The 24,191-nt window shown below is 44.0% G+C and overlaps 1 protein-coding gene across 9 annotated transcripts in view; it reads right to left on the bottom strand.

Annotated features, from left to right (window-relative positions):
• LOC111963166 (ephrin type-B receptor 3-like) overlaps positions 1–24,191 on the bottom strand; it is a 101,782-nt gene that overhangs the window by 47,293 nt on the left and 30,298 nt on the right. For 6 of the 9 annotated variants that reach the window (XM_070443333.1, XM_070443330.1, XM_070443332.1 and 3 more), the window contains exons 2-3: positions 4,902–4,966; positions 1,474–2,179 (exon numbers count right to left, since the gene is read on the bottom strand). In XM_070443333.1, coding sequence (XP_070299434.1) covers positions 1,474–2,179; positions 4,902–4,966 — 771 coding nt within the window. The remainder of the gene's footprint in view (positions 1–1,473; positions 2,180–4,901; positions 4,967–24,191) is intronic. The other 3 variants (XM_070443331.1, XM_023986429.2, XM_023986428.2) reach the window with 1 other exon arrangement.

The following is a 24,191-nucleotide window of genomic DNA, read 5'->3' as shown; positions in this document are numbered from 1 at the left end:
AAGTCATCCCCCTTTGCTTTCATCTTCCCTCCCCTTCGAGCACCACTCCTGACAGGGCGAAGAGGGGGAGGGGGAGAAGGGAGGATGAGGAGGAAAAGGCAGAGAAAATACTAATCCTGCAGGCTCTTTTTTTTTGCAGATCTCTCCCTCCTCTCTCTCACTTCCCATCTCTCTCTGTTTTCTTCCTCTCTCTTTCCTTCCCTCTCTCTCTCCCTCTCTCTGTCTCTTACCATCTTATGCAGAGCAAAGGGCTTAAGGAACTGATTAGGATGTGTGCTGAAATTGGAAGTGAGGAAGCAAAAAATGAGTGGGTTTAAAAATGTGGAGCGGTAGGGAAGGAAAAGAGGAAAAAAAAGGTATCGATTGATTAATATTCATGTGGATGTCCTCACCGTGCTCTGGTGGGGTATTAATGAAAGCTTTAGATAAAGGACGGGAGGGAGGGGAATACATAAAGAAGGAAAGAGGGGCAGGATAAGGAGAGAGAGAGAGATTATCAGGTAGAAATACAGAGAAAGTCACAGAAAGAAAAAAAGACAGAGGTTGGCTCGGAAGAGAGACTAATAGATAGATAGATAGATACTATACAGGGAAAAAGAGAGAGAGAAAGAGGGTAAGAAAAGACATTGCAGGGAGATTTATCCCCTGTGGTTTCCGGGTCGACTTGTTTAGAGAGCGTTTTTTTAGGTCCAGTCGCCAGGGCTTTGCCCTTGAGCTGCCAGAGGAGTTTTTAACCACACACCTGCCACTAGATTTGCTGTGGCCACTCTCCATTAAAGGTGGGCAAACATTCACTAACCTCCATTCAACGCCATATAGGGAGCTATCTCCCTTTCTGTTCTTCTTAGACTTCACGATCCCTAAGCTCCCTTCCCTATTTCACACGTTCTACCTTTGTTGATCTCTTTCCTGAATCTCTCAGCCCTCTCCTGTTTCTGTTAGCGGGGTGGTATGAAGTACAGGCCCTTGTGGTTTTTTACACATTTGCACACCATGCATCACAATCAGCAGTGCGAAACGATAACTGACAGCGGCCTACCTCTCATCTCCCCTGCTCTCCAACGTTCCACTACCCCCCCCGCCTCCCCACTCTGTCATCCGTACAGTTGAGCCCTGGCCTGCTGTTTTAATTCACCTTGGTCTGGACTTCTGTGCACCTGTTATGTTCTCTATCAGATCTGGCCCTCCTAGATCTCTCCAGTTTGCTCCAGTGTCATATAGGTTACTGACAGCAGCGCCTAAGCATTTTATTTATTCATCAACTCACTGTCTGGGAAAATTGAGGTCAGGAGAGTAGAGGCTCAGTTGAGAGAGTGCCACTAACTATACGATGTGTTGTGTTGTGTTTCTCGCTGTTTCATGATAGTTGGGTGCAAATGTACAGTATCTGGATGCATTTGGCACAAAATGGCTGCCGTCAAAAGGAACAAGAACATTGGGTGATGACCCAAAAATGGCCGGTAAAAAACTCACCCTGACATTGTGTGTCCTTGATGTCACACTCACCCTGACACTGGGTGTCCTTCATGGCGGGTTCAAACCCATTTGCACAGGTGCATGAGCCAACAGGAACCATCCACTCGCCGTCCCCATTGCAGTACAGCTTGAGAGGCACGGACACCTCGAGAGCGTTAGAGACGCATGTCCCTGGCGCGATGACCAGCGACGTGGCCTCGGCCCCTGTGGCCGTCTCGGGGAACACGGCGAAGTTCGCAATGGTGGTTGAGCACTTCTTATAGAAGACCCGGACGGATATCAATGACATACAAGCCCCCAGGTCCTGGAATGCCAGGTAAAACCCAACCTTGGATAGAGGTCCGAAGCTCCGCACTTTCGTGTTCACCCTTCCCGACTCCAACATGGAGAAACTCTCATCGGGTGCGATGGTGTCCACCTTCACGTAGGGGTTCTCCATCCAGAATGGACTTGTCTCCGTGGCCGAGTCTGAGTCGGACTCATAGTAGAAGAGGTTGAAGGTCTCCTTGCAGGAGCCGGGGATGTTGGGGATGCTGTTGCAGTCGCGCACAGTGAACTTCATCTCCACGTAGACTCGGAGGACGTCTTTGCGTGGGATGAAGTCACTGCGCAGCCAGTTGTTCTGATTGCTCTCCCGCACGTTGCACACCTGGTACGTCCGGATGGGGTTCATGGCATCGTCGTAGCCGCTCACCTCCTCCCACTGTGGATGGAGAAAGAGGGAAGAAGAGAGGGAGAGAGAGGGAATGAGAGAGAGAGAGAGATGAGTGTTAGGGTCAAACAAAGGTCAAATGTCCTATAATGTATGCATTCTTAAACACATTGGCACACATACACATGATAGCTAAGGAATGATGTAAGGAGTGTTAAATGTTTCCATCTCTAGTCTGTTGGTATAAGCCTTAGGTGTGGATGAAAGCAGCAGTACACAGCACATCCAGGGTTTGTGAGGTACTTAACATGATGTACAGTGCTCTGTTCTGGCCTCAGATACTAAGTCCAATAACACAATTCGGAGAGAGAAATTAGGTGAGGCGTTAGGAACGGACAGATGAAAGAAAAAAGGAGTCAAATTTTTGGATTTGTGCCTTTTCAATTACGCCCCGATCGGCGCTGTTAAGTCGAGGCCCTTTTCCACCCCCACCGTGGCCTTTCATCTCTGGTTGCCACGGTGATGAGTCAGGAAACAAGGGACGGCGAATTCATCACAATTACAGAGGAGTGTCAACCCGGGTGCGTCCCAACTGAACAGCACTGGTTGTTTACCTCATTCTCCAGGTTCGTTGTAGTCGCTGCATCGCTTCACAAGCAATTACCCTTCAATTACGGAGCAACGATCGCATCGTCCTCTACAGCCTGCGAAAAGAAAAGTGTAACCTTTTCTCTCTTTCCTTCCTACGTCTTTATCTCTCACCGTTGGGAGACAAATACATAAATTGCTGAGGAAAAGCTCTGATTACGGGTTTCAGTAAATGAAAATATGTATGCAAATTGGCAAATGTATAAAGTGTTATATACAGAAAATACATAAAAGGCCTGGTTGGGTGAATCTTTTAATGGCATCCAGGTTTAACTTAATGTGTTTCTCAATACATGGCTCCACTTGCCTGAGGATGTTTAGAACGATAAACGTCAATCGAAACAAAACAGTCCGTTCAAGTTGGGCCAAATGGAAACATGCTTAGTACTAGAGAATGTCATCCCATACCCTGGGCTTCCTCCTACACTGTAGCTTGAATTTGTGCTCATCTCAACGGTATTTTTATTTTATTTTATTTTTACCTTTATTTAGCTAGGCAAGTCAGTTTAGAACAAATTCTTAATATGGATGTAGCGGAGGCAGGCTATTCATCCAGCAGGACCCTCTAGACCTGTGGAGAGAGGGGGGCTTAGCTGAGGATCAGGCCCAGAGAAGGCATTTATTTGTGAGCTATCTGCTGGAGTCGAGGCCGTCGGGGGAATCAATAATCACCAGCCAGGTCAATGAGACGAGAGAATGCATGAAGTGTGAATGGGTATTTAGTTCAGTGTAATACATTGCCCAGTGTGCAAGAGGGAGATTGTGTGTGTGTGTGTGTGTGTGTGTGTGTGTGTGTGTGTGTGTGTGTGTGTGTGTGTGTGTTTGTGTGGAGGTTAACCCCATGCCACACGTACAGCACAGATGCGGACACTTCACGCCAGCCCTGCATACCAAACCTGAATGAATTAAGTAGGTTGTGTGAAAGAGGGTCAAATTCTTTGGCATCAATTTGGAACAAGATGAATAGTTATGCAAGCTTTACAAGTCAACTCCTTTTTCCTTTTGTCCTTTACAGTCAAAGGCTCTACATTTTACTTTCAGATTCACTGGGACCTTGGTGCAGTGGATGTGAGGGGGATGTGAGGACTCAAGCCTTCTTCCAGACCTGCATACCAACCGAGGCAGCTAGATAACACATAGTCAAGGATTAGCCATAAATGCTAGTTGTCACACTAGTGTCCTCAAACCATAGTGTGTAGCAAAGTTAACATGTGCCTAGCATGTACCAGCCTGTAAGCTCATGTGTGGTCTGCTAATAGAACCATGCTAATAACAGTCATTAGAGCTGTGGGCTCCTGCATGCTACATGCTACAAACTACATGCTGCATAATAAGGGATACATGCTATAGGCTACAGGCTACAGGCTGGCTGGTCGCTAGTAACACCTTGTTATCTGTTTCTGTGAAACCCCCTGGAGGCTACATACTGATCCCAGGGAGAGCCATTTACTCCGCTAGAGCATGGAATTCCCCCTTCAATGGCCATCTGTTTGGGGAGAAATGGCATGCCCAATGTGCGTGCGTGCACAGACACATACAGACACAGACAAGAAAAATCCAGACGCAGACATAAACAGACATACAATACAAGAACACACACACATACAGCTCACTTTACGTACACTTTGCACACACATACACACGCTTCCATATCTTGGGCAGAATGGTATGTGGAGATACTGTCTATCACACATACACAAACAGAGGTCAATTTGTATCAGACCCTAGCAGCACCACGCTGCATCACACTTGTGTGTTTGCCTCTAGACCCTCCAGGCCTGTTATTGTCATGTGGAGAGGAGATGCCGCTCAGTCTACATCTGTGTTTGTCTTCCTATGTCCACACACACAGCTCTGTAACAGGCCCAATTCTCCCAACACAGAGAATGTGAAAGAGAGACAGTGACTCAGACCTGGACGTGTACCTTCTCACATACCTTCTCTCTTCTCTGTTAATACTGCTGCTGGAGTCACTATAATGAATGTTTTGTTAGGCAGTTAAATAAAAAAATAACAACTTTACATAGACACACATGCATTGTGCATACATACACACACACATACACTGAAACACAGAGAGACACACATGTGCGATCAAACACGCACACACACTCCAACAATTTACCCCAGTTTCAGGATGTGCGGTCCAGGCTAGTTCTGTTGTGGCCCACTTGGTGTCCATTAATGTTTCTGTAAACAGACAAAAGGAGACAAATACTTTAGCGAAAGAGGAATTAACACAGACGAAATCAAGTAAACCTGCAACAGTTACCAAGATAACGGCATCATAAAAATACCAGTTACTTCTGAAGTAATCTGCCATAATGAATAGAGACATTGACCAAAGTATGCTGAATCCAGGTAACTACCTTGTCCAAGGAGAGGAAATTACTTATTGATAGATAAGATGGTTACTACCGCTCAGTAAGCTGCTAAACTTGAATAAAATATTCTCCATTTAGCGTAAAAAAATATATTTAGCGTAAAAAGACTGTGGAGGAACAAGACATCTAAGTGGGTGATCTGGGAGGTGTTGTAGACGTTTTATTTTGTTGCTCGTTTTACTAATTTAATTAGACATGTTTTTACATCGCTGCGGGCGATTCCCTGATCCACCTCTACGCAGACGACACCATTCTATATACTTCCGGCCCTTCCTTGGACACTGTGCTATCTAACCTCCAAACGAGCTTCAATGCCATACAACACTCCTTCCGTGGCCTCCAACTGCTCTTAAACGCTAGTAAAACCAAATGCATGCTTTTCAACCGTTCGCTGCCTGCACCCGCACGCCCGACTAGCATCACCACCCTGGACGGTTCCGACCTACCGAATATTGTGGACATCTATAAGTACCTAGGTGTCTGGCTAGACTGCAAACTCTCCTTCCAGACTCATATCAACATCTCCAATCCAAAATCAAATCAAGAATCGGCTTTCTATTCCTGCAAACAAAGCCTCCTTCACTCACGCCGCCTAACTTACCCTCTAGTAAAACTGACTAATCCTACCGATCCTCGACTTCTCGCGATGTCATCTACAAAATAGCTTCCAATACTCTACTCAGCAAACTGGATGCAGTTTATCACAGTGCCATTCGTTTTGTTACTAAAGCACCTATACGACCCACCACTGCGACCTGTATGCCCTAGTCGGCTGGCCCTGCTATACATGTTCGTCGTCAGACCCACTGGCTTCCAGGTCATCTACAAGGCTTATGTAGGTAAAGTTGCCGCCTTATCTCAGTTCACTGGTCACGATGGCTACACCCACCCGCAGCACGCGCTCCAGCAGGTGGTAATCTCACTGATCATCCCTAAAGCCAAACCTCATTTTGGACGTCTCGGCCTTTCCTTCCAGTTCTGCTGCCCTGCGACCTGGAACGAATTGCAAAATTCTCTGAGTTGGAAGACTTTTACTCTCCCTCAACAACTTTAAAAATCTGCTATCCGAGCAGCTAACCGATCCGCTGCAGCTGTACATAGTCCATCTGTAAACTTCATACCCACCCCAATTTACCTACCTCCCCCCATACTGCTTTTTATTTATTTACTTTTTCTGCTCTTTTGCACACCAGTTATCTCTTTCTTGCCGCCTATGGGACTCCCCAATCACGGCCGGTTGTGCTACGCCTCTAGCGCTGAGATGCTGTGCCGTAGACAATTGTTGTCACTCGAAGACCCCCCCAGATACTGTATATAACTTGAATAGAAGGCATATGGGATAAGGGATGTCATAAACACCTCCCAGTAGCACAAAAGAAAATCTCTTCACCCAGAAGAAGGTCAATACACTTAAATTTCCCTCGCTTTTTTAAAATCAGCCAATCCCCTTTCAGTCTTTTCTATTTCTCCCTCTTTCTATTGCCTAGGCAAAACAGTCTCGCTCCGCAGAGAGAGAGAGAGAGAGAGAGAGAGAGAGAGAGAGAGAGAGAGAGAGAGAGAGGAGAGAGAGAGAGAGAGAGAGAAGACGAGAGAGAGAGAGGAGAGAGAGAGAGAGAGGAGAGAAGAGAGAGAGAGAGAGGAGAGAGAGAGAGAGAGAGAGAGAGAGAGAGAGAGGAGAGAGAGAGAGAGAGAGAGAGAGGAGAGAGAGAGGAGAGAGAGAGAGAGAGAGAGAGAGAGAGAGAGAGAGAAGAAGAGAGAGAGAAGAGAGAGAGAGAGAGAGAGAGAGAGAGAGAGAGAGTAGAGAGAGAGAGAGAGAGAGAGAGAGAGAGAGAAGAGAGAGAGAGAGAGAGATGACTATAAATTAACTATTTTACTACCTGGCACTTGGGAAGCAGTACTAAGCAACTGCATGTGTTATTATCCTACCACTCTGCTGTTCTACAAGACAGTAAAGATCATGGAATGGTGCGATACCAAAAGTGAGCCAATGTTTGCATTGGCATAAAATGGAAAGTTTAGCAGTACCTTTTTTCCACAAAGGCCTTCTTTTTCCTTGAGAGCTTTTCTCTCTCTCTCCTCTCTCTCTCAATTAAATTCCATTTCAATTCAAATTGCTTTATTGGCATGGGAAACGTATGTGTACATTGCCAAAGCAAGTGAAATAGGTTTTTAATCTAAAGTGAAATAAACAATATAAAATGAACATTACACTCACAAAAGTTCCAAAGGAATAGAGACATTTCAAATGTCATATTATGACTGTACAGTACAAAAGGGAAATTAGATAAACATAAATATGGGTTGTATTTAAAATGAAGTGTGTTCTTCACTGTTTGCCCTTTTCTTGTGGCAACAGGTCACACATCTTGCTGCTGTGATGGCACACTGTGGTATTTCACCCAATGGATATGGGAGTTTTTTAATTCTATGTGGGTCTGTGTAATCTGAGGTAAATATGTGTCTCTAATATGGTCATACATTTGGCAGGAGGTTAGGAAGTGCAGCTCAGTTTACACCTCATTTTGTGGGCAGTGTGCACATAGCCTGTCTTCTCTTGTGAACTAGTTCTGCCTACGGCGGCCTTTCTCAATAGCAAGGCTATGCTCACTGAGTCTGTACATAGTCAAAGTTTTCCTTAATTTTGGGTCTGTCACAGTGGTCAGGTATTCTGCCACTGTGTGCGCTCTGTTTAGGGCCAAATAACATTTTGGTTCGCTTAGTTTTTTTGTTAATTCTTTCCAATGTGTCAAGTAATTATCCTTTTGTTTTCTCATTAATTTTGTTGGTTCTAATAGTATTGCTGTCCTGGGGCTCTGTGGGGTCTGTTTGTGAACAGAGCCCCAGGACCAACTTGACGCTTCTCCAGGTTCATCTCTCTGTAGGTGATGGTTTTGTTATGGAAGGTTTGGGAATCGCTTCCTTTTAGGTGGTTGTAGAATTTATTAACGGCTCTTTTCTGTATTTTGATAATTAGCGGGTATCGGCCTAATTCTGCTCTGCATGCATTATTTAGTGTTTTACGTTGAGGATATTTTTGCAGAATTCTGCATGCAGTCGCAATTTGGTGTTTGTCCCATTTTGTGAATTCTTGGTACGTGAGCAGATCCCAAACATCACAACCATAAAGGGCAACGGGTTCTATAACTGATTCAAGTATTTTTTGCCAAATTGTAATTGTTATGTTGAATTTTATGTTCCATTTGATGGTGTAGAAGGCCCTTCTTGCCTATTCTTTCAGATCGTTCACAGCTTTGTGGAAGTTACGTGTGGCGCTGATGTTTAGGCTGAGGTATGTATAGTTTTCTGTGTGCTCTTGGGCAACAGTGTCTAGATGGAATTTGTATTTGAGGTCCGGGCAACTGGACCGTTTTTGGAACACCATTATTTTTGTCTTACTGAGATTTACTGTCTGGGCCCAGAAGGACACAAATTAAAGATCTAGGTGCTGCTGTAGGCCCTCCTTGGTTGGGGACAGAAGCACCAGATCATCAGCAAACAGTAGACATTTGACTACAGATTCTAGTAGGGTGAGGCCGTGTGCTGTAGACTGTTCTAGTGCCCTCGCCAATTCGCTCTCTCTTTCTCTCTCTCTTTCAGTCTGTTTCAAGTGTTCCAGGTGAAATGACATGAAAAAGGGAGCTACATGTAATCTCCTTTTCCGACTGCAAATTCCTGCGTTGAAATACTTATGCTGACAAACGCAGATATTCTCGACCGCATCGAACTCAAAGACCTCTCTCTGTCAGTCAGACTAGCTTTGTAGCATCTCTTTCTTTTGCAGAAACGTCCCATTTATGTCACCCTGTTAGGTTTGAGTGACAGCATCTGAGAGAATGTGTCAGTGTGTACATGATAGTATGTGTGTATCTTCTTTGCTTAGGACTTCCCCATCTGACTCACACATCACAGTGTTCTTGTCAGACCACTTACAAGCAAGCAACCACACAGGGAGATGATGAGGTACAAAGGTATACAGTGTTAAACTACTATAGTACCTAGTCTATTAAAACAGACCATGTACACCCTACATTAGTGCTAACTTCACTGATAATGACAGTGTGTGACACACACACACACACAGAGAGACAGTGCACGGAAGGCCAGACTCAGTGTTAACTATGGAACATTCAGGAAAGGAGTGCATGCGCATGCAGTGGCCTAGCCAGTAGGTTCTGCAACTTTCTGTTTTGTTTGAGCTCTCGGCCGGTGTGTAAACAGTATATATCTACGGCAAAGCCCCCTCATTGTGCCCAGCAATGAAGAGGCAACCCTGAATCAATTGGGCAGAGCAATGCCACAATGACCCCGTCATAACCCGGATCGTCATCACTCCCCAAAATCAGTAAGGGCCACAAGGCCAGCAAGAGAGCACACACCGAGTCCATCCTCAATATGGAACTGCAAACGCAATCACTAGGAACTCGACATATTTTGTATGGAAAACATTTCTAAGACAAAACCTAGTTTTTTTCCTTCTTACTGGGCCATGGCAAAGAAAAGGATACACAGAGAGCTAACACGACTAACATGCTAGGCAAGAGAGCTCTTAAAGCCCTGACCAAAAAAAAAAACCTGACAGACAACTCTTTAAAGAAACAAACATACACAGCTCAAAAGGTATTGTCCATCAGATCACCTTTTTAGCCCATTTTAACCTTCCAAATGTCCTTTTGAAGTTTTACTATGGGACGCCACAATCAGAGAGAGTAAATCTTGAGGATGTCAGACAGAGGGTAAAACATTGACAGAGTAAAGCTATAAAAGGCGGTGTCATAAAGCAGTGTACTACATAGACTGGGGCCGTTGGCAATGGGATAGCCGCCACACTGACATGCAAATGTAATCTTTTAATCCATCCATCTCTCTTTCTCTACCTCTCTTTACCCCTTTATTTCTCTTTCTCTCTGTCATTGTCTCTCTCTCTCTCTACATCTCTTTCTCTCTCTATTTATTCTCTTCATACAGTATGTGAAGCTTTAGCTCTGTTGACTGTGTAATGATGGATGGTACAGTAAGTCTGGCCAGAGGTAGATGTTTTCCAACCACCTATACTGTACTGGGATGGGCGGAAGATCCCTGAGTCATAGGGGATTGCTGAATAAAAGTGTTATTTACAATGTAGGTTAGCTCTACCCTACCTAGCACTGTGTACAGTGAGGGAGAGGTGGGGAGGAGGAGTGACACAAAAGCTATGATATAAACAGGACTCACTGACCCTGGTTCATACATAGAGAATATAAACACCGTGAAACATGGATGACATAGACATCACACACACACACAAACACACACACATATGCAGGCACACATATTAACATACAGGCCGGCTGGCAGGTAGGCACGCAAAAACACACACACACACACACACATATTAACATACAGGCCGGCTGGCAGGTAGGCACGCAAAAACACACACACACACATGCACATGGGCGTGCGCACACACACACATACATATTAAAATACAGGCTGGCAGGCAGGCAGGCACACACACATACAGACTACCCGACAAGGCCGGCCCATATACTCTAATCCCCTAATGACAGAGCAGGCCTAATAACATGGGGAGCCATTGAAACACTCATTCCTATTGAGTCTGAAAACACACACACACACACACACACACACACACACACACACACACACACACACACACACACACACACACAGGGTTACAAGCCTCTTCAAATATTTCTTTGTTCAAACAACCAGTCATCTCAAAAAAAAGAAGAAAGGGGAAGAGGGAATGGGGGGAGAGGCAAAAGCGCCATTATTGACCTAGAAGAATGTGTGCTCGTTTCATAGGCCACACCTAACTCCCAGGCCAGGAAGAGCAGACAGGTGAGGGATTATCTAGTAGTGTGTTGCTAGTACCTACAACCTTTTGTTGTTATTTTCTGCAAGTAGCCTCTTTTTACAGTTGACCCCTCAACAGTTCAGTTACGGGAGGAGATATTTTCTCATTTGGCAGGGAATGTCAATGGATATTTGTTGGCGTTTCAGTGACTTCCTGGATGATAAATGTTGTGTTAGCTCAGTTACACGGATGCTAATTCTCTAATTAGCAAATTTTCAGCAACTACACCACAGTTTAGCCTGCCTGCAAAATTCGGGAGGATTTTTTGTTGTTGTTTTCAACAAACACCGTTGCACACACACATCAGCGTTTCTGTCTTGAGTCCTTCTCTTTCCCCAGTTAATTATCGTTTTTCTCTCTTCTGAGCGCCTTTGTTGTGTCATTCCAGAGAAACACACAGGCGCATGGCAACTCGACTTCAACAAAGGCCAAGCCTGCACCGTCGCCAAACACTTCAGCTCTGTTTAGCCACAAAACAGTGAAATGTGTCAACAATAACCAGAGGATCCCCAACGTTAAACGTATTAGTGCTATATTAGCCTAATTGCTTTGTAGGCTGCTTTTGTTGCCGCTGCTTTTATCAAGCCAAGAGGAGAGGGGCGCGGCAGAGAGAGAGGAAAATAGAGAGAGAGAGAGAGAGGAAAAATCCAATTTCAATTTGAATGGGGCAGGCAGCCTCTCTCCCTTTGTACCGCGATAGTGTGCCATGATTAGGAGGGGACCCCGTTTTGTGCTGAGCCCCCCTGCTTCGGTAATTGGTCGACGTGCTCGATGTAGGTGGCTGTGGTGTTCCCTCTGTGGAATTCCTTCAAAAGACCCCCTTCTACCCACCCCACATTTCCCCCCAAATCACCCCACCTCCCATGACACCTCTCCCCTAGCTCCCCTACTCTCACTCTCGCCACTTGCTGTCACTCATGCCACAATGGCTGTCACAGAGCGCTTGCCTCTGTGTACTAACCGGGTTCCACTGTCAATGCTGGGCAAATGAGCTCTCTCACTGCAGGGCTACACTAATGAACACAGTCTTCAGGGGCCACACAGTTTGTTGGCCCCCTCATTTACTTGGCTTATCAAATGGATTGCAGACTTAATAGTGTTAAAGGTTCCTCTGACTGTCTGCCTCATTGCTTGGTTGGCTATCCATTTTTATGCAGCTTTAAATAAATAGTGGCAGTGTGGTGACTACGATAAAATGTGATTAGTACATTTAATTTCTATGGCAGCCATAGACAGCGATGGCGACGGTAAAGTAGATAACAGGGGATAGAAGCAAAGTCCTTCATGTTTTGTTTGTCACATCAAAGGGAGTGTAGGGAATGGATTGGGGGTCTGAGTTCACGTATGCATCATTTAGGGAGAGGAGCAGTGGCCACTGGGAGTTAAAATGAAGACTGGTGATTTGATCACGTTGGTGCAGTAGTCTCAGACATGGGCTTGTTCTCAAACTGAAACAGCTGAGAAGGGAATGGCTGACTCAAGCACAATATTCCTCTGTTGGTGTGTGGATTTTTGGAGTATGTGTGCGTGCGTGCATGCGTGCTATCAAGAGCTCTGTCTGTACTAGTTCCTGTATTGCCAGTGGAATGGTCTCTTTTGTATTTTCTGACATTCTTTCTTTCTCTCTCTCTCAGCCCCCCTCTCCACACTCCCCCTTTTCTTTCACTACGGCCTGTAATTACAGAGCAGAGCGGATCTGACGAACAGGTAGCCCCTAGGGCAGCTGTCTGCAAACCAGGTGTGTGTGTGTGTTGTAGTGGTTGGTGTGTGTTGCGCTGTGTGGTGTCGTGTGTGTGTAGTGTTGATGTGTGTAGTGGTGTGTGTGACACAATATATGTGTGTGTGACGTACGTTGTTGTGTGTTGTGTGACGTAGCCCTGTATGTTTGTTTGGGCAGTACTGCTGATGCTGACAGTATGGTGACGGGACTTTAATGATAGTGTTCAGGTCTTGTCTAAGGAGAGGCTAACATGTCTAAGAGAAGACTAACTGCTTTTATGGCCATGTTTCACCGTATGACGTTACGCTGTAGGGCTGCGCAAGCACACACACCGAACCCCCCCCCCCCCTGCTCTGCGATGTAGTCATCCTCAACCCCAAACTGATTTATGACATTCAGACCATGTGATTTCAAATCATCTAGATCCGCCATGTATTGTGCTCTACTTACAGGAAATCACACATTGGCTTGGATTTCTGAGGGACTTGGGATAAAACTTTCTTAAAAAAACAAGAGTTCTTTCCACTGGACCAGATCTTAAAAGATGAGTTCGCCATTTTTGTTCACCAAATTTATATTTTGATGTAAATGGCATGTTATACAAGGGTCCAGTTGTGATTTCACTTCGTTTTGAGAAACTATTCCTACCTGCAGTAGACTTCCTCATTGCTTGATCTGCAGTTTCCCCTACCAGCTGTGCTGCTTCTCCATGTAGCTCGTGCTGCTTCTCCGTGTAGCCCGCACAGCACAGCTGGTATGAGAAAACCGCTCGAGTCGCACATAATGGAATATGACGCTGTTCAATATTACACAATTTCATGTGTACAACATCTAAAACCCTGCATCACTATACTGAGTGCTTTGCCGTGTCTAAGGACGTATTTTGGGTGTTTTGGAGCCTTTGTTCACGTTTTTCCGTAGCCACCATACTGCAGAACGAGCAATTGCGGTTTCTCAAAACCAACTAAAATTGCTAAAATATTGTCTGGACCCTTCATTAACATACCATTTACATCAAAAATAGAGATTTGGTTCAAAAATTGTGAACCAATCCTTTAAATGGATTTCATTCCACTTTACCCAATTAAACTTTTCCTCCATTCATTTTTCTCCACTTTTTAAAACTTCTTCAGAGATAATGTTTGTCTTACTACTTCAATCTAGTAATTGCACACATTTGCCATTTCAGCAAACATGAACACAGCGCTGTATTTAGTCTAGTCGTCAATCAATCTTCAAATCGGTGTGGGAGTTTTCAAGTAGTCTCCGTCTGCCAGAATGTCTGTTTGTTTCTATAATCTGATATTCTCAGCGATGACTCAACTGCCTGGGTTGAAAAAACCAAGGTAGGAGTTTACCCTTGCCCATAGCATCTGCATATGGAAATGGAGATCTGAGCGCTGTGTGTGTGGCCACAAGTGTGTGTGTTAATGTGCGTGCATCTGCAAGTGTGTATGTGTGTGTGTCTGTACAGCTGTTAGTTGAGCTAAGTATAAACTCACACTACCTTCAGGCTACGAGACCAGGAGTATGATTCATATTTAAACATACAGTAACCACAACTCCTGTGTTTTGATTGATTCATACTACTCCATAATTGCGACAGACAAGCTCACACACTCATTCTCAGGTACACGTTCCAAAATCCTATAAAAAGCCCTCCATGATACTGAAAATAGCCACGTCCTGCACGCTCCATAATATCAAACTGGCCATTACCCAGGTTTCAATCCTGCCTATTTATACCTCGACTCTTTGGTACCCATTCCCCACAGCCAGTCCCCTACGCCAAACAACATTTCTCTCTTTATTTTACCGTTTAATACACATAGCTGCCGTCAACGCTTGGCTGTCAGGTTTGGCAGTCAGGATAGCTAGCTATAAAAGTTGTGTGGCTATACATGTGTGCTGTGCTCACGAAATGTCAAGCTGTCACTTTCACTACTTTAGCCATACAGACAACCAGCTAACTAGCCACGAAATAGAGATGAGAGTAATTCATATTTATCTGTTGGATTTAGGTTATGGTTTGTCATATTTGCTAGTTTGCCTCGTTTTCCTATTATTTGACAGCTTGCTTAGCTGTCGTGTTATGGTAGAAGCCCCCACAGTGGAGCTCAAATAATATTCAGTTGCTGTGAAATTTGTTTAAATAGCCAGTTGCTTGTTTTGTCCTGTTTTTACCGGTGCTATTCATTTGGAACCTGTCCCATCTTTGTAACAAATTTTCTAACTCTGTAGTTGTCTGTTAGGCAAGAAAAGGAGAGTTGAGTGTAGGCGACAACATTGTGCTTTGCTCGCAACGCTGTCACTTGATCGTCTCACTCCCTCCCTACAAAGACAACCAGCTAACTAAGTCATCTAACCATGGGTCTTGAGGTGTGTATACCATATATTGCCTTTACGGTTATAATCTAACTCTGCTGGTCATCTATGAGCATATTTGTGAACGTCTTTCTGTGTGCTCCATGATGTCTGAATACCCATCAGTCTAAAAAACATATAATACCAGTCAAAAGTTTGGAAACACCTACTCATTCAAGGGTTTTTCTATATTTTTACTATTTTCTCATTTCTGAAAAATAGTGAAAACATCAACACTATGAAATAACACATACAGTTGAAGTCGGAAGTTTACATACACCTTAGCCAAATACATTTCAACTCAGTTTTTCACAATTCCTGACATTTAATCCTAGTAAAAATTCCCTGTCTTAGGTCAGTTAGGATCACCACTTTATTTTAAGAATGTGAAATGTCAGAATAATAGTTGAGAGAATGATTTATTTCAGCTTTTATTTCTTTCATCACATTACCAGTGGGTCAGAAGTTTAAAAACACTCAATTAGTATTTGGTAGTATTGCCTTTAAATTGTTTAACTTGGGTTAAACGTTTAGGGTAGCCTTCCACAAGCTTCCACAATAAATTGGGTGAATTTTGGCCCATTCCTCCAGACAGAGCTGGTGCAACTGAGTCAGATTTGTAGGCCTCCATGCTCACACACACTTTTTCAGTTCTGCCCACAAATGTTCTATGTGATTGAGGTCAGGGCCTTGTGATGGCCACTCCAATACCTTCACTTTGTTGTCCTTAGTGTTTATACTTGCGTACTATTGTTTGTACAGATGATGTTGTACCTTCAGGCATTTTGGAAATTGCTCCCAACCAGACTTGTGGAGGTCTACAATTTTTTTTCGGAAGTCTTGGCTATTTCTTTTGATTTTCACATGATGTCAAGCAAAGAGGCACTGAGTGTAAAGGTAAGCCTTGAAATACATCCACAGGTACACCTCTAATTGACGCAAATTATGTCAATTAGCCTATCAGGATCTTCTAAAGCGATGACGTCATTTTCTGGAATTTTCCAAGCTGTTTAAAGGCACAGTCAACTTAGAGTATGTAAACTTCTGACCCACTGGAATTGTGATACAGTGAACTGTAAGTGAAATAATCTGTCTGTAAACAATTGTTGGAAAAAATACTTGTGTCATGCACAAAGTAGATGTCCTAACCGACTTGCCAAAACTATAGTTTGTTAACAAGAAAATTGTGGAGTCGTTGAAAAATGAGTTTTAATGACTCCAACCTAAGTTATTGTAAACTTCCGACTTCAACTGTACTGTGTGTGTGTTTGTGTGTCTGTCTCTCTCTCTCTCTCTCTCCCTCTGTTACTCTGTTCCTCTAGGTCAGTGAAAGTGAGGGAAGTGATGTGGAGAGTCAAGGCCCAGCAGCAGAAGGCAGGGAGGAAGACGAGTTAGAGATGATTGGAGGGATAGAGATGTGGAGTGAGGAGGGAGGAGTGGAGCGAGAGGAGAGTGAACGGAACATTGAGAGGTAGAGGAGGAGGAACCGAAAGAGGAAGAGCACACCAGTGATGGGAGCCTACGTTTCCATGGAATGTGTCTGCCCCAAGTCTCGGGCTCCCGAGTCGCGCAGCGGTCTAAGGCACTGCATCTCAGTGCTTGAGGCATCACTAAAGACACCCTGGTTCGATTCCAGGTTGTATCATAACCGGCCGTGTTTGTGAGTCCCTTAGGGCGGTGCACAATCGTTCCAGCATCGTCTGGGTTTGGCCAGTGTAGGCCGTCATTGTAAATAAAAAAATTCTAATAAAATAACAAATTCTTAAGTCTCACCTTGTACCACACAGCTTACATTGTGCAATTTGTCTGTCTCATTTGTTGAATTTGGATCTGAAAACTGCATGTACCTACATAGCTTCTCAAAGCGGTTGCGCGGCATATTGCTACCTATGTATGGTACCCTGAGGGCGGCGTCAGTGGACTAGTGTGGGGGACCCTGCAAAGGCCCTTCCCAGAAACCGCATGCATTGGTCCCCGAAGGCATTCAAAATGCAGCTTGTGCATTCACTTTGGGATGGCTACAGTGGCAGGAAGCGGTTAGCCAAGAGTGTGGCACGTGGAGGTTTGGACCGAGTTGTCACTCAAACCACTACCTGGTGTAGTTTGAAGGGTGCAAGAGAGGGTGTGTGGTGTGCATCTGGAGTGGACGCAGGGCAGAGAGTGGGAGTTGTGTAGAAACCCCCTTTGTGTGCTTTACATGTTCTTTTCCACTTTGCTGGATGGGGCTATGCTTCCAGAAGTCCCATGACATGTTGTAGGCTAAATGCAAACACTAAAGTGACAGTGTGAAATACTAATTTGTCCTACAAATCTTATAGGGAAACTGTGTATTTCTTTTCGGATTGTCTCTGAACAGTAGTTATCTGTCTATCTAATACATTCACTGAATTAAATGAATTGTTGTCAAAGTAGGCTACTATTTCTACATTTAGTTTGAGGCCTGGTCTGTACTACATGTTATTGAGAGAGGTTATCTAGATTTGCAAGTCTCTGAATAGCTGTTTGCAGTTTTACATTGTTACAGAAGAAAGTGTCGTTGTCAATCAAATAGCCTACTTTGAATATTTCTGAATATTGTCCTCTGGTCACATTTTTGATTATTTGTTCAATATTTGTAAGCATAATATATTATGCATTGTTCATTTTGAGTGAGAAATAGTGAGTGTCTTTACACAATGGCTGTTATTCCTATTGACATGAATGTGGTGTCATATTGAAGAAGAGGTTAAAAGAAAGTGAATTTGGAATTGTCATTTGTTCTTTGTTTTTGAGCTATGTCTGTTTGTATGAAAATGTTTGAGAAAAATTGCTTTATCTTGAAAATTCTCAGTCATCTACAAAAAATATTTGAGAATTCGTTTGCGGTCTAAAGGGTTAAATGTGTTTCCAGAAAGGGGAATAGGGTGGTGGAGTAATTTATTGGATAAGATAAGGGCGTAGTGATACGCTTTGATTTGTTTCTTTGTCTGGCCCAAACGGCTTCTGATGAATCCTCAGTAGATCTAGCTAATGAGCAAAGCTGCTCGCCGTTAACAAGCCCTCGTAAGAGCCATATGAGGAAGTGTGGACAGGAATATATATGAGGCCTCAAGCACCGGGGCTAGTTCTTCCCTGGCTCACCGTCTTGTGTGTGTTGGTGTGTTGATCTGGTCTGTGGTGTTGTGTAAGTGTGTGTGTGTGGGTGTGTGTGTGTGGTGTGTTGGTTGTGTTGTGTGTGTTGTGTGTGTGATGTGTTGTTATGATCAATTAAATGTGTGTGTGCATGTGTGTGTATAAATTCAACTGGCGCCTCTCTCTTACAGGGATTTTTGCTTTTAAGTGTGTGGGTTACGGTTGTGCCAAACCTCAGTGACACCGTCCCGACATATTTAGAACACAAACAAACACGCAAAATGCTTTATCAGCCAATATAATCCAAGAGCCAAGAATATCCCCTTAGTTCACCAATACTCAAACCATCTCTCTCTCTCTCTCTCTCTCTCTCAATTCAATTCAAGGGCTTTATTGGCACAGAAAACATATGTTAACATTGCCAAAGCAAGTAAAGTAGATAACAAACAAAAGTGGATAAAACAATAAAATTAACAGTAAACATTACACTCACAGAAGTTCCAAAAGAATAAAGACATTTCAAATGTCATATTATGTCTATATACAGTGTTGTAACGATTGTGCAAATAGTTTTGGGCACAAACCCACTGTCGCTGGACCAGACAAGACTGGCAAAAAGTGCTCTTCACTGATGAGTCGCGGTTTTGTCTCACCAGGGGTGATGGTCAGATTCGCGTTTATCGTCGAAGGAATGATAAACGCGAATCTGGTAACGCGCAGCGGTGAGATTGCCTGCAATGACAACAAGCTCAGTCCGATGATGCTGTGACACACCGCCCCAGACCATCATGGACCCTCCACCTCCAAATCGATCCCGCTCCAGAGTACACCGAGGCCTGTACTCTGGAGCGGGATCGATTTGGAGGTGGAGGGTCCATGATGGTCTGGGGTGGTGTGTCACAGCATCATCGGACTGAGCTTGTTGTCATTGCAGGCAATCTCAACGCTACGCGTTACAGGGAAGACATCCTCCTCCCTCATGTGGTACCGTTCTTGCAGGCTCATCCTGACATGAACCTCCAACATGACAATGCCACCAGCCATAGTGCTCATTCTGTGCGTGATTTCCTGCAGGATATGAATGTCAGTGTTCTGCCATGGCCAGCGAAGAGCCCGGATCTCAATCCCATTGAGCACGTCATTTTGCAACAAAATTGGAGGTATGCTTGGTGTCATTGTCCATTTGGAAGACCCATTTGCGACCAAGCTTTAACTTCCTGACTCATGTCTTGATATGTTGCTTTAATATATCCACATAATTTTCCTGCCCCTTGATGCCATCTATTTTGTGAAGTGTACCAGTCCCTCCTGCAGCAAAGCACCACCACAACAAGATGCTGCCACCCCCATGCTTCACAGTTGGGGTGGTGTTCTTCGGCTTGCAAGCCACACCCTTTTTCCTCCAAACATAACGATGGTCATTATGGAAAAACAGTTATATTTTTGTTTCATCAGACCAGAGGATATTTCTCCAAAAAGTACGATCTTTGTCCCCATGTGCAGTTGCGAACCGTAGTCTGGCTTTTTCTTGCGTTTTTTTGGAGCAGTGGCTTCTTCCTTGCTGTGCGGCCTTTCAGGTTATGTCGATATAGGGCTTGTTTTACTATGGATTTTGATACTTTTGTACCTGTTTCCTCCAGCATCTTCACAAGGTCCTTTGCTGTTGTTCTGAGATTGATTTGCAAAGTACATTCATCTCTAGGAGACAGAACGAGTCTCCTTCCTGAGCGTTATGACAGCTGCGTAGTCCCATGTTGTTTATACTTGCGTACTATTGTTTGTACAGATGAACGTGGTACCTTCAGGCGTTTGGAAATTGCTCCCAAGGATGAACCAGACTTGTGGAGGTATACAATTTTTTTTCTGAGGTCTTGGCTGATTTATTTTGATTTTCCCATAATGTCAAGCAAACAGGCACTGAGTTTGAAGGTAGGCCTAGAAATACATCCACAGAAGAAAACTCCAATTGACTCAAATTATGTCAATTAGCAAGCAAATTATGTCAATCAGAAGCTTCTAAAGCCATGACATCATTTTCTGGAATTTTCCAAGCTGTTTAAAGAAACAGTTAACTTAGTGTATGTAAACTTCTAACTCACTGGAATTGTGATACAGTGAATTATCAGTGAAATAATGTGTCTGTAATCAATTGTTGGAAAATGTACTTGTCATGCACAAAGTATATGTCTTAACCGACTTGACAAAACTATAGTTTGTTGACAAGAAATTTGTGGAGTGGTTGAAAAACAAGTTTTAATGACCCCAACCTAAGTGTATGTAAACTTCCGACTTAAACTGTGTGTGTGTATATATATATATATATATATATATTTATCACTAAGCTGAATATGCCTATGTGACAGAGCTTGAAATGTGGCCATTGTACATTTTAAACCACTACATGAGCCCATAGAGCCACACATTGCATATAAAGCTGGATTCAATGTATTGCCATATACTTTCCCAGTGTTGGGTGTGGCTGTGAAAAACCACATTAAAGGCATTTAGTTTACTAATGCTGTTTACAAGTCTCTCTAGATGGGAGAGTGTGAGAGAGAAAACAAGGGAAAGAAGAAGGGAGCCAAGAGAAAGAGGGGGAGGTGGAGATTGAGGAAAAAATACAAAAAACAAGCCACCAGAATACTCAGAGAGAGAGAGACTCCCCTATTCCCCTATCTCTGTGTTCCTTTCATTACGACAGCGGAGGTTGGTGGCGAGGTGGCCTTGAGTGTTAGTGTTTAACGTTCTCTCCGATCAGTGTGGTCTCCTACTGCAGTCTGCAGCCGCCCAGAGAACCATCTCCCTCTCCTCTTCAATCTTCTTTTAGATTGCTCTCTGCTTATGCGGTGCGCTGCAGCTACCGACTGGAACGAGCTGCAAAAAACACTCAAACTGTACAGTTTTATCCCCATCTCTTCATTCAAAGTGGGGCTCCCGAGTGGCACAGTGATCTAAGGCTCTGCATCTCAGAGCCAGAGGCGTCACTACAGACCCTGGTTCGATTCCAGGCTGTATCATAACCGGCTGTGATTGTGAGTCCCATAGGGCGGCGCACAATTGAAGCCAGCGTCGTCCGGGTTAGGGTTTGGCCGGGGTAGGCCGTCATTGTAAATAAGAATATGTTCATATTAAGGTTAAATAAATGTAAAAAAAATAATAAATCATGGACACTCTTACTGACACTTGTGGTTGCTTCGCGTGATGTATACTTGTCTCTATCTTCTTGCCCTTTGTGCTTTTGTCTGTGCCCAATCATGTTTGTAGCATGTTTTTCTACCATGTTGTGCTGCTGCCATGTTGTGTTGCTACCATGTTGTTATCAGGTTGTGTTGCTACCATGCTGTGTTGTCACGTGTTGCTGCCATGCTGTGTTGGTGTCTTAGGTCTCTCTTTATGTAGTGTTGTGGTGTTTCACTCGTCGTGATGTGTGTTATGTCCTACATTTTTATTTTTAATTCCAGCCCCTGTCCCCACAGGAGGCCTTTTGCCTTTTGGTAGACCGTCATTGTAAATTAGCATTTGTTCTTGACTGAATAAATAAAGGTTAAAGGTTAAATAAAAAATAAAAATGCTCTGTTTACCCGACAAAACATTCATTATATTGACTACAGCAGCAGTATTAACAGTTAGCCCGGATGGGTCCCAGACAAAATATATGAAAATATGATTGCAGATTGCACCACGGCTATCCTAGGGGAATGGGGAACACAGACTGTCTGTGTGGTTGTATTGCCCGTGGCTTGTCTCCCTCTCAAATCAATTCAAATCAAATGTTATTGGTCACATATACATATTTAGCAGATGTTACTGCGGGTGTAGCAAAATGCTTGTGTTCCTAGCTCCAAAAGTGCAGTAATATTTAACAGTTCACAACAAATGCAAAAGTAAAATAATGGAATAAAGAAATACATAAATATTAGGACGAGCAATGTCAGAGTGGCATAGAGTAAAATACAGTAGAATAGAATACAGTATATACATGAGTAAAGCAGTATGTAAACATTATTAAAGTGACTAGTGTTCCATTATTAAAGTGACCAGTGATTCCATGTCTATGTATATAGGACAACAGCCTCTAAGGTGCAGGCTTGAGTTACCGGGTGGTAGCTGACTAGTGATGGCTGTTTAACAATCTGATGGCCTTGAGATAGAAGCTGTTTTTCACAGCTTTGATGCACCTGTACTGACCTCGCCTTCTGGATGATAGCGGGGTGAACAGGCCATGGCTCGGGTGGTTGGTGTATTTGATGATCTTTATGGCCTTCCTGTGACATCGGGCGCTGTAGGTGTCCCGGAAGGCAGGCAGTGTGCCCCCGGTGATGCGTTGGGCAGACCGCACCACCCTCTGGAGAGCCCTGCGGTTGCGGGCGGTGCAGTTGCCATACCAGACGGTGATGCAGCCTGACAGGATGCTCTCAATTATGCATCTGTAAATGTTTGTGAGGGTCTTATGGGCCAAGGCAATTTTCTTCAGCCTCCTGAGGTTGAAGAGGCGCTGTTGCGCCATCTTCACCATGCTGTCTGTATGGGTGGATCATTTCAGATCGTCAGTGATGTCTACGCCGAGAAACTTGAAGCTTTCTCTCTCATATGTATGGCAGTCTCTCAAGAACACACTCATGCAGACACTGGACATGCATGCCCATGTAACGGATGTGAAATGGCTAGCTAGTTAGCGGTGGTGCGCGCTAATAGCGTTTCAAATCGGTTACGTCACTCGCTTTGAGACCTTGAAGTAGTGGTTCCCCTTGCTCTGCAAGGGCCGCGGCTTTTGTGGAGCGATGGGTAACGATGCTTTGTGGGTGACTGTTGTTGATGTGTGCAGAGGGTCCCTGGTTCGCGCCCGGGTCGGGGCGAGGGGACGGACTAAAGTTATGCTGTTACACACACACACACACACACACAGACACACATAAACACACACACACACCATCCTTCTGCTTGCGCAGGGAGAAGTTGGGACATAGTCTGACATGCTCTGTCCGTGAAGGTTACGTCCCATGCTAATGCGAGGTTCCAACTGGTTTGTAAGTGAGAAACTTGCACAACAAACAGTGTGCTGCTATCACATGAGAATGTGAGCCACCGTGCACGTACACACTCATACCCACACATAGATGACGGCCATCCCTGACACAGTACATGCCCCAATTTATACACGCTCGCACACACTCACACACACAAACACACATACAAACCACACACCGATACAGGCTTGTCCACACAATGACAAAATCCTGCTTGTCCTCTGTGTAGCTCAACACAGAAAATTCCGGAGCCAGTCCGGGTATAAAAGAAAAGCAGTGAGTCTGAATGGGGACTGGCTCTAAATTAAAAAGAGGGCTTAACTTCCAGCTTAACTGTTCTGTATGAATAGCTATTGAGTCTTTCTTTATAACTGCCGTTATGAGTATCCGCTCTTGATATAGCCATCATGTCAACATATCGGATTGTCTTACAGTCTTTACAGTCCACTTGTAAAGTGCTGTGTAATGATTGTGTTCAATCTAATTAGCGATCGTTGCTTCAACATTTCTATGAACAGCTGGTTGTCTGCAGTGTACAGACGTGATGTGGTGGTTTCACATTTTCCACATACCAGCGGCTTTCAATTACTTTATAATGCTCAAAAATATACCATGGACAGCTCAAATCCCTTGAAGTTTTAACATGTTCTTATTTTATTTTTCCTCTGGTTTGGCATCCCTCTTGAGTAACATAAAACAAAACGAGAAAAGGACAGAATGTGAAATGCATGGGCTCTCAAGCTTTTAAGGAGGAACTGTGAGACTACCCGAGCAACTGACGTTGATTTATTAAAACGTGCCAGCAAATTTTGGAGTCAATTATCACCCGTGAGCGATGTTAATTTCCCGAGGTATGTCCTCATGTACCTGGGATAGGGAAGAATAAAAAAGCAATCCTAATAGGTCCAGCTTTACCACAGTGTAATAGATGAGTAATTATACATGTTTTTTC

Source organism: Salvelinus sp. IW2-2015, linkage group LG4q.2, assembly GCF_002910315.2.
Source record: "Salvelinus sp. IW2-2015 linkage group LG4q.2, ASM291031v2, whole genome shotgun sequence".
NCBI classification, from domain to species: Eukaryota; Metazoa; Chordata; class Actinopteri; order Salmoniformes; family Salmonidae; genus Salvelinus; species Salvelinus sp. IW2-2015.
This window is presented reverse-complemented; position numbering and strand designations above follow the sequence as displayed.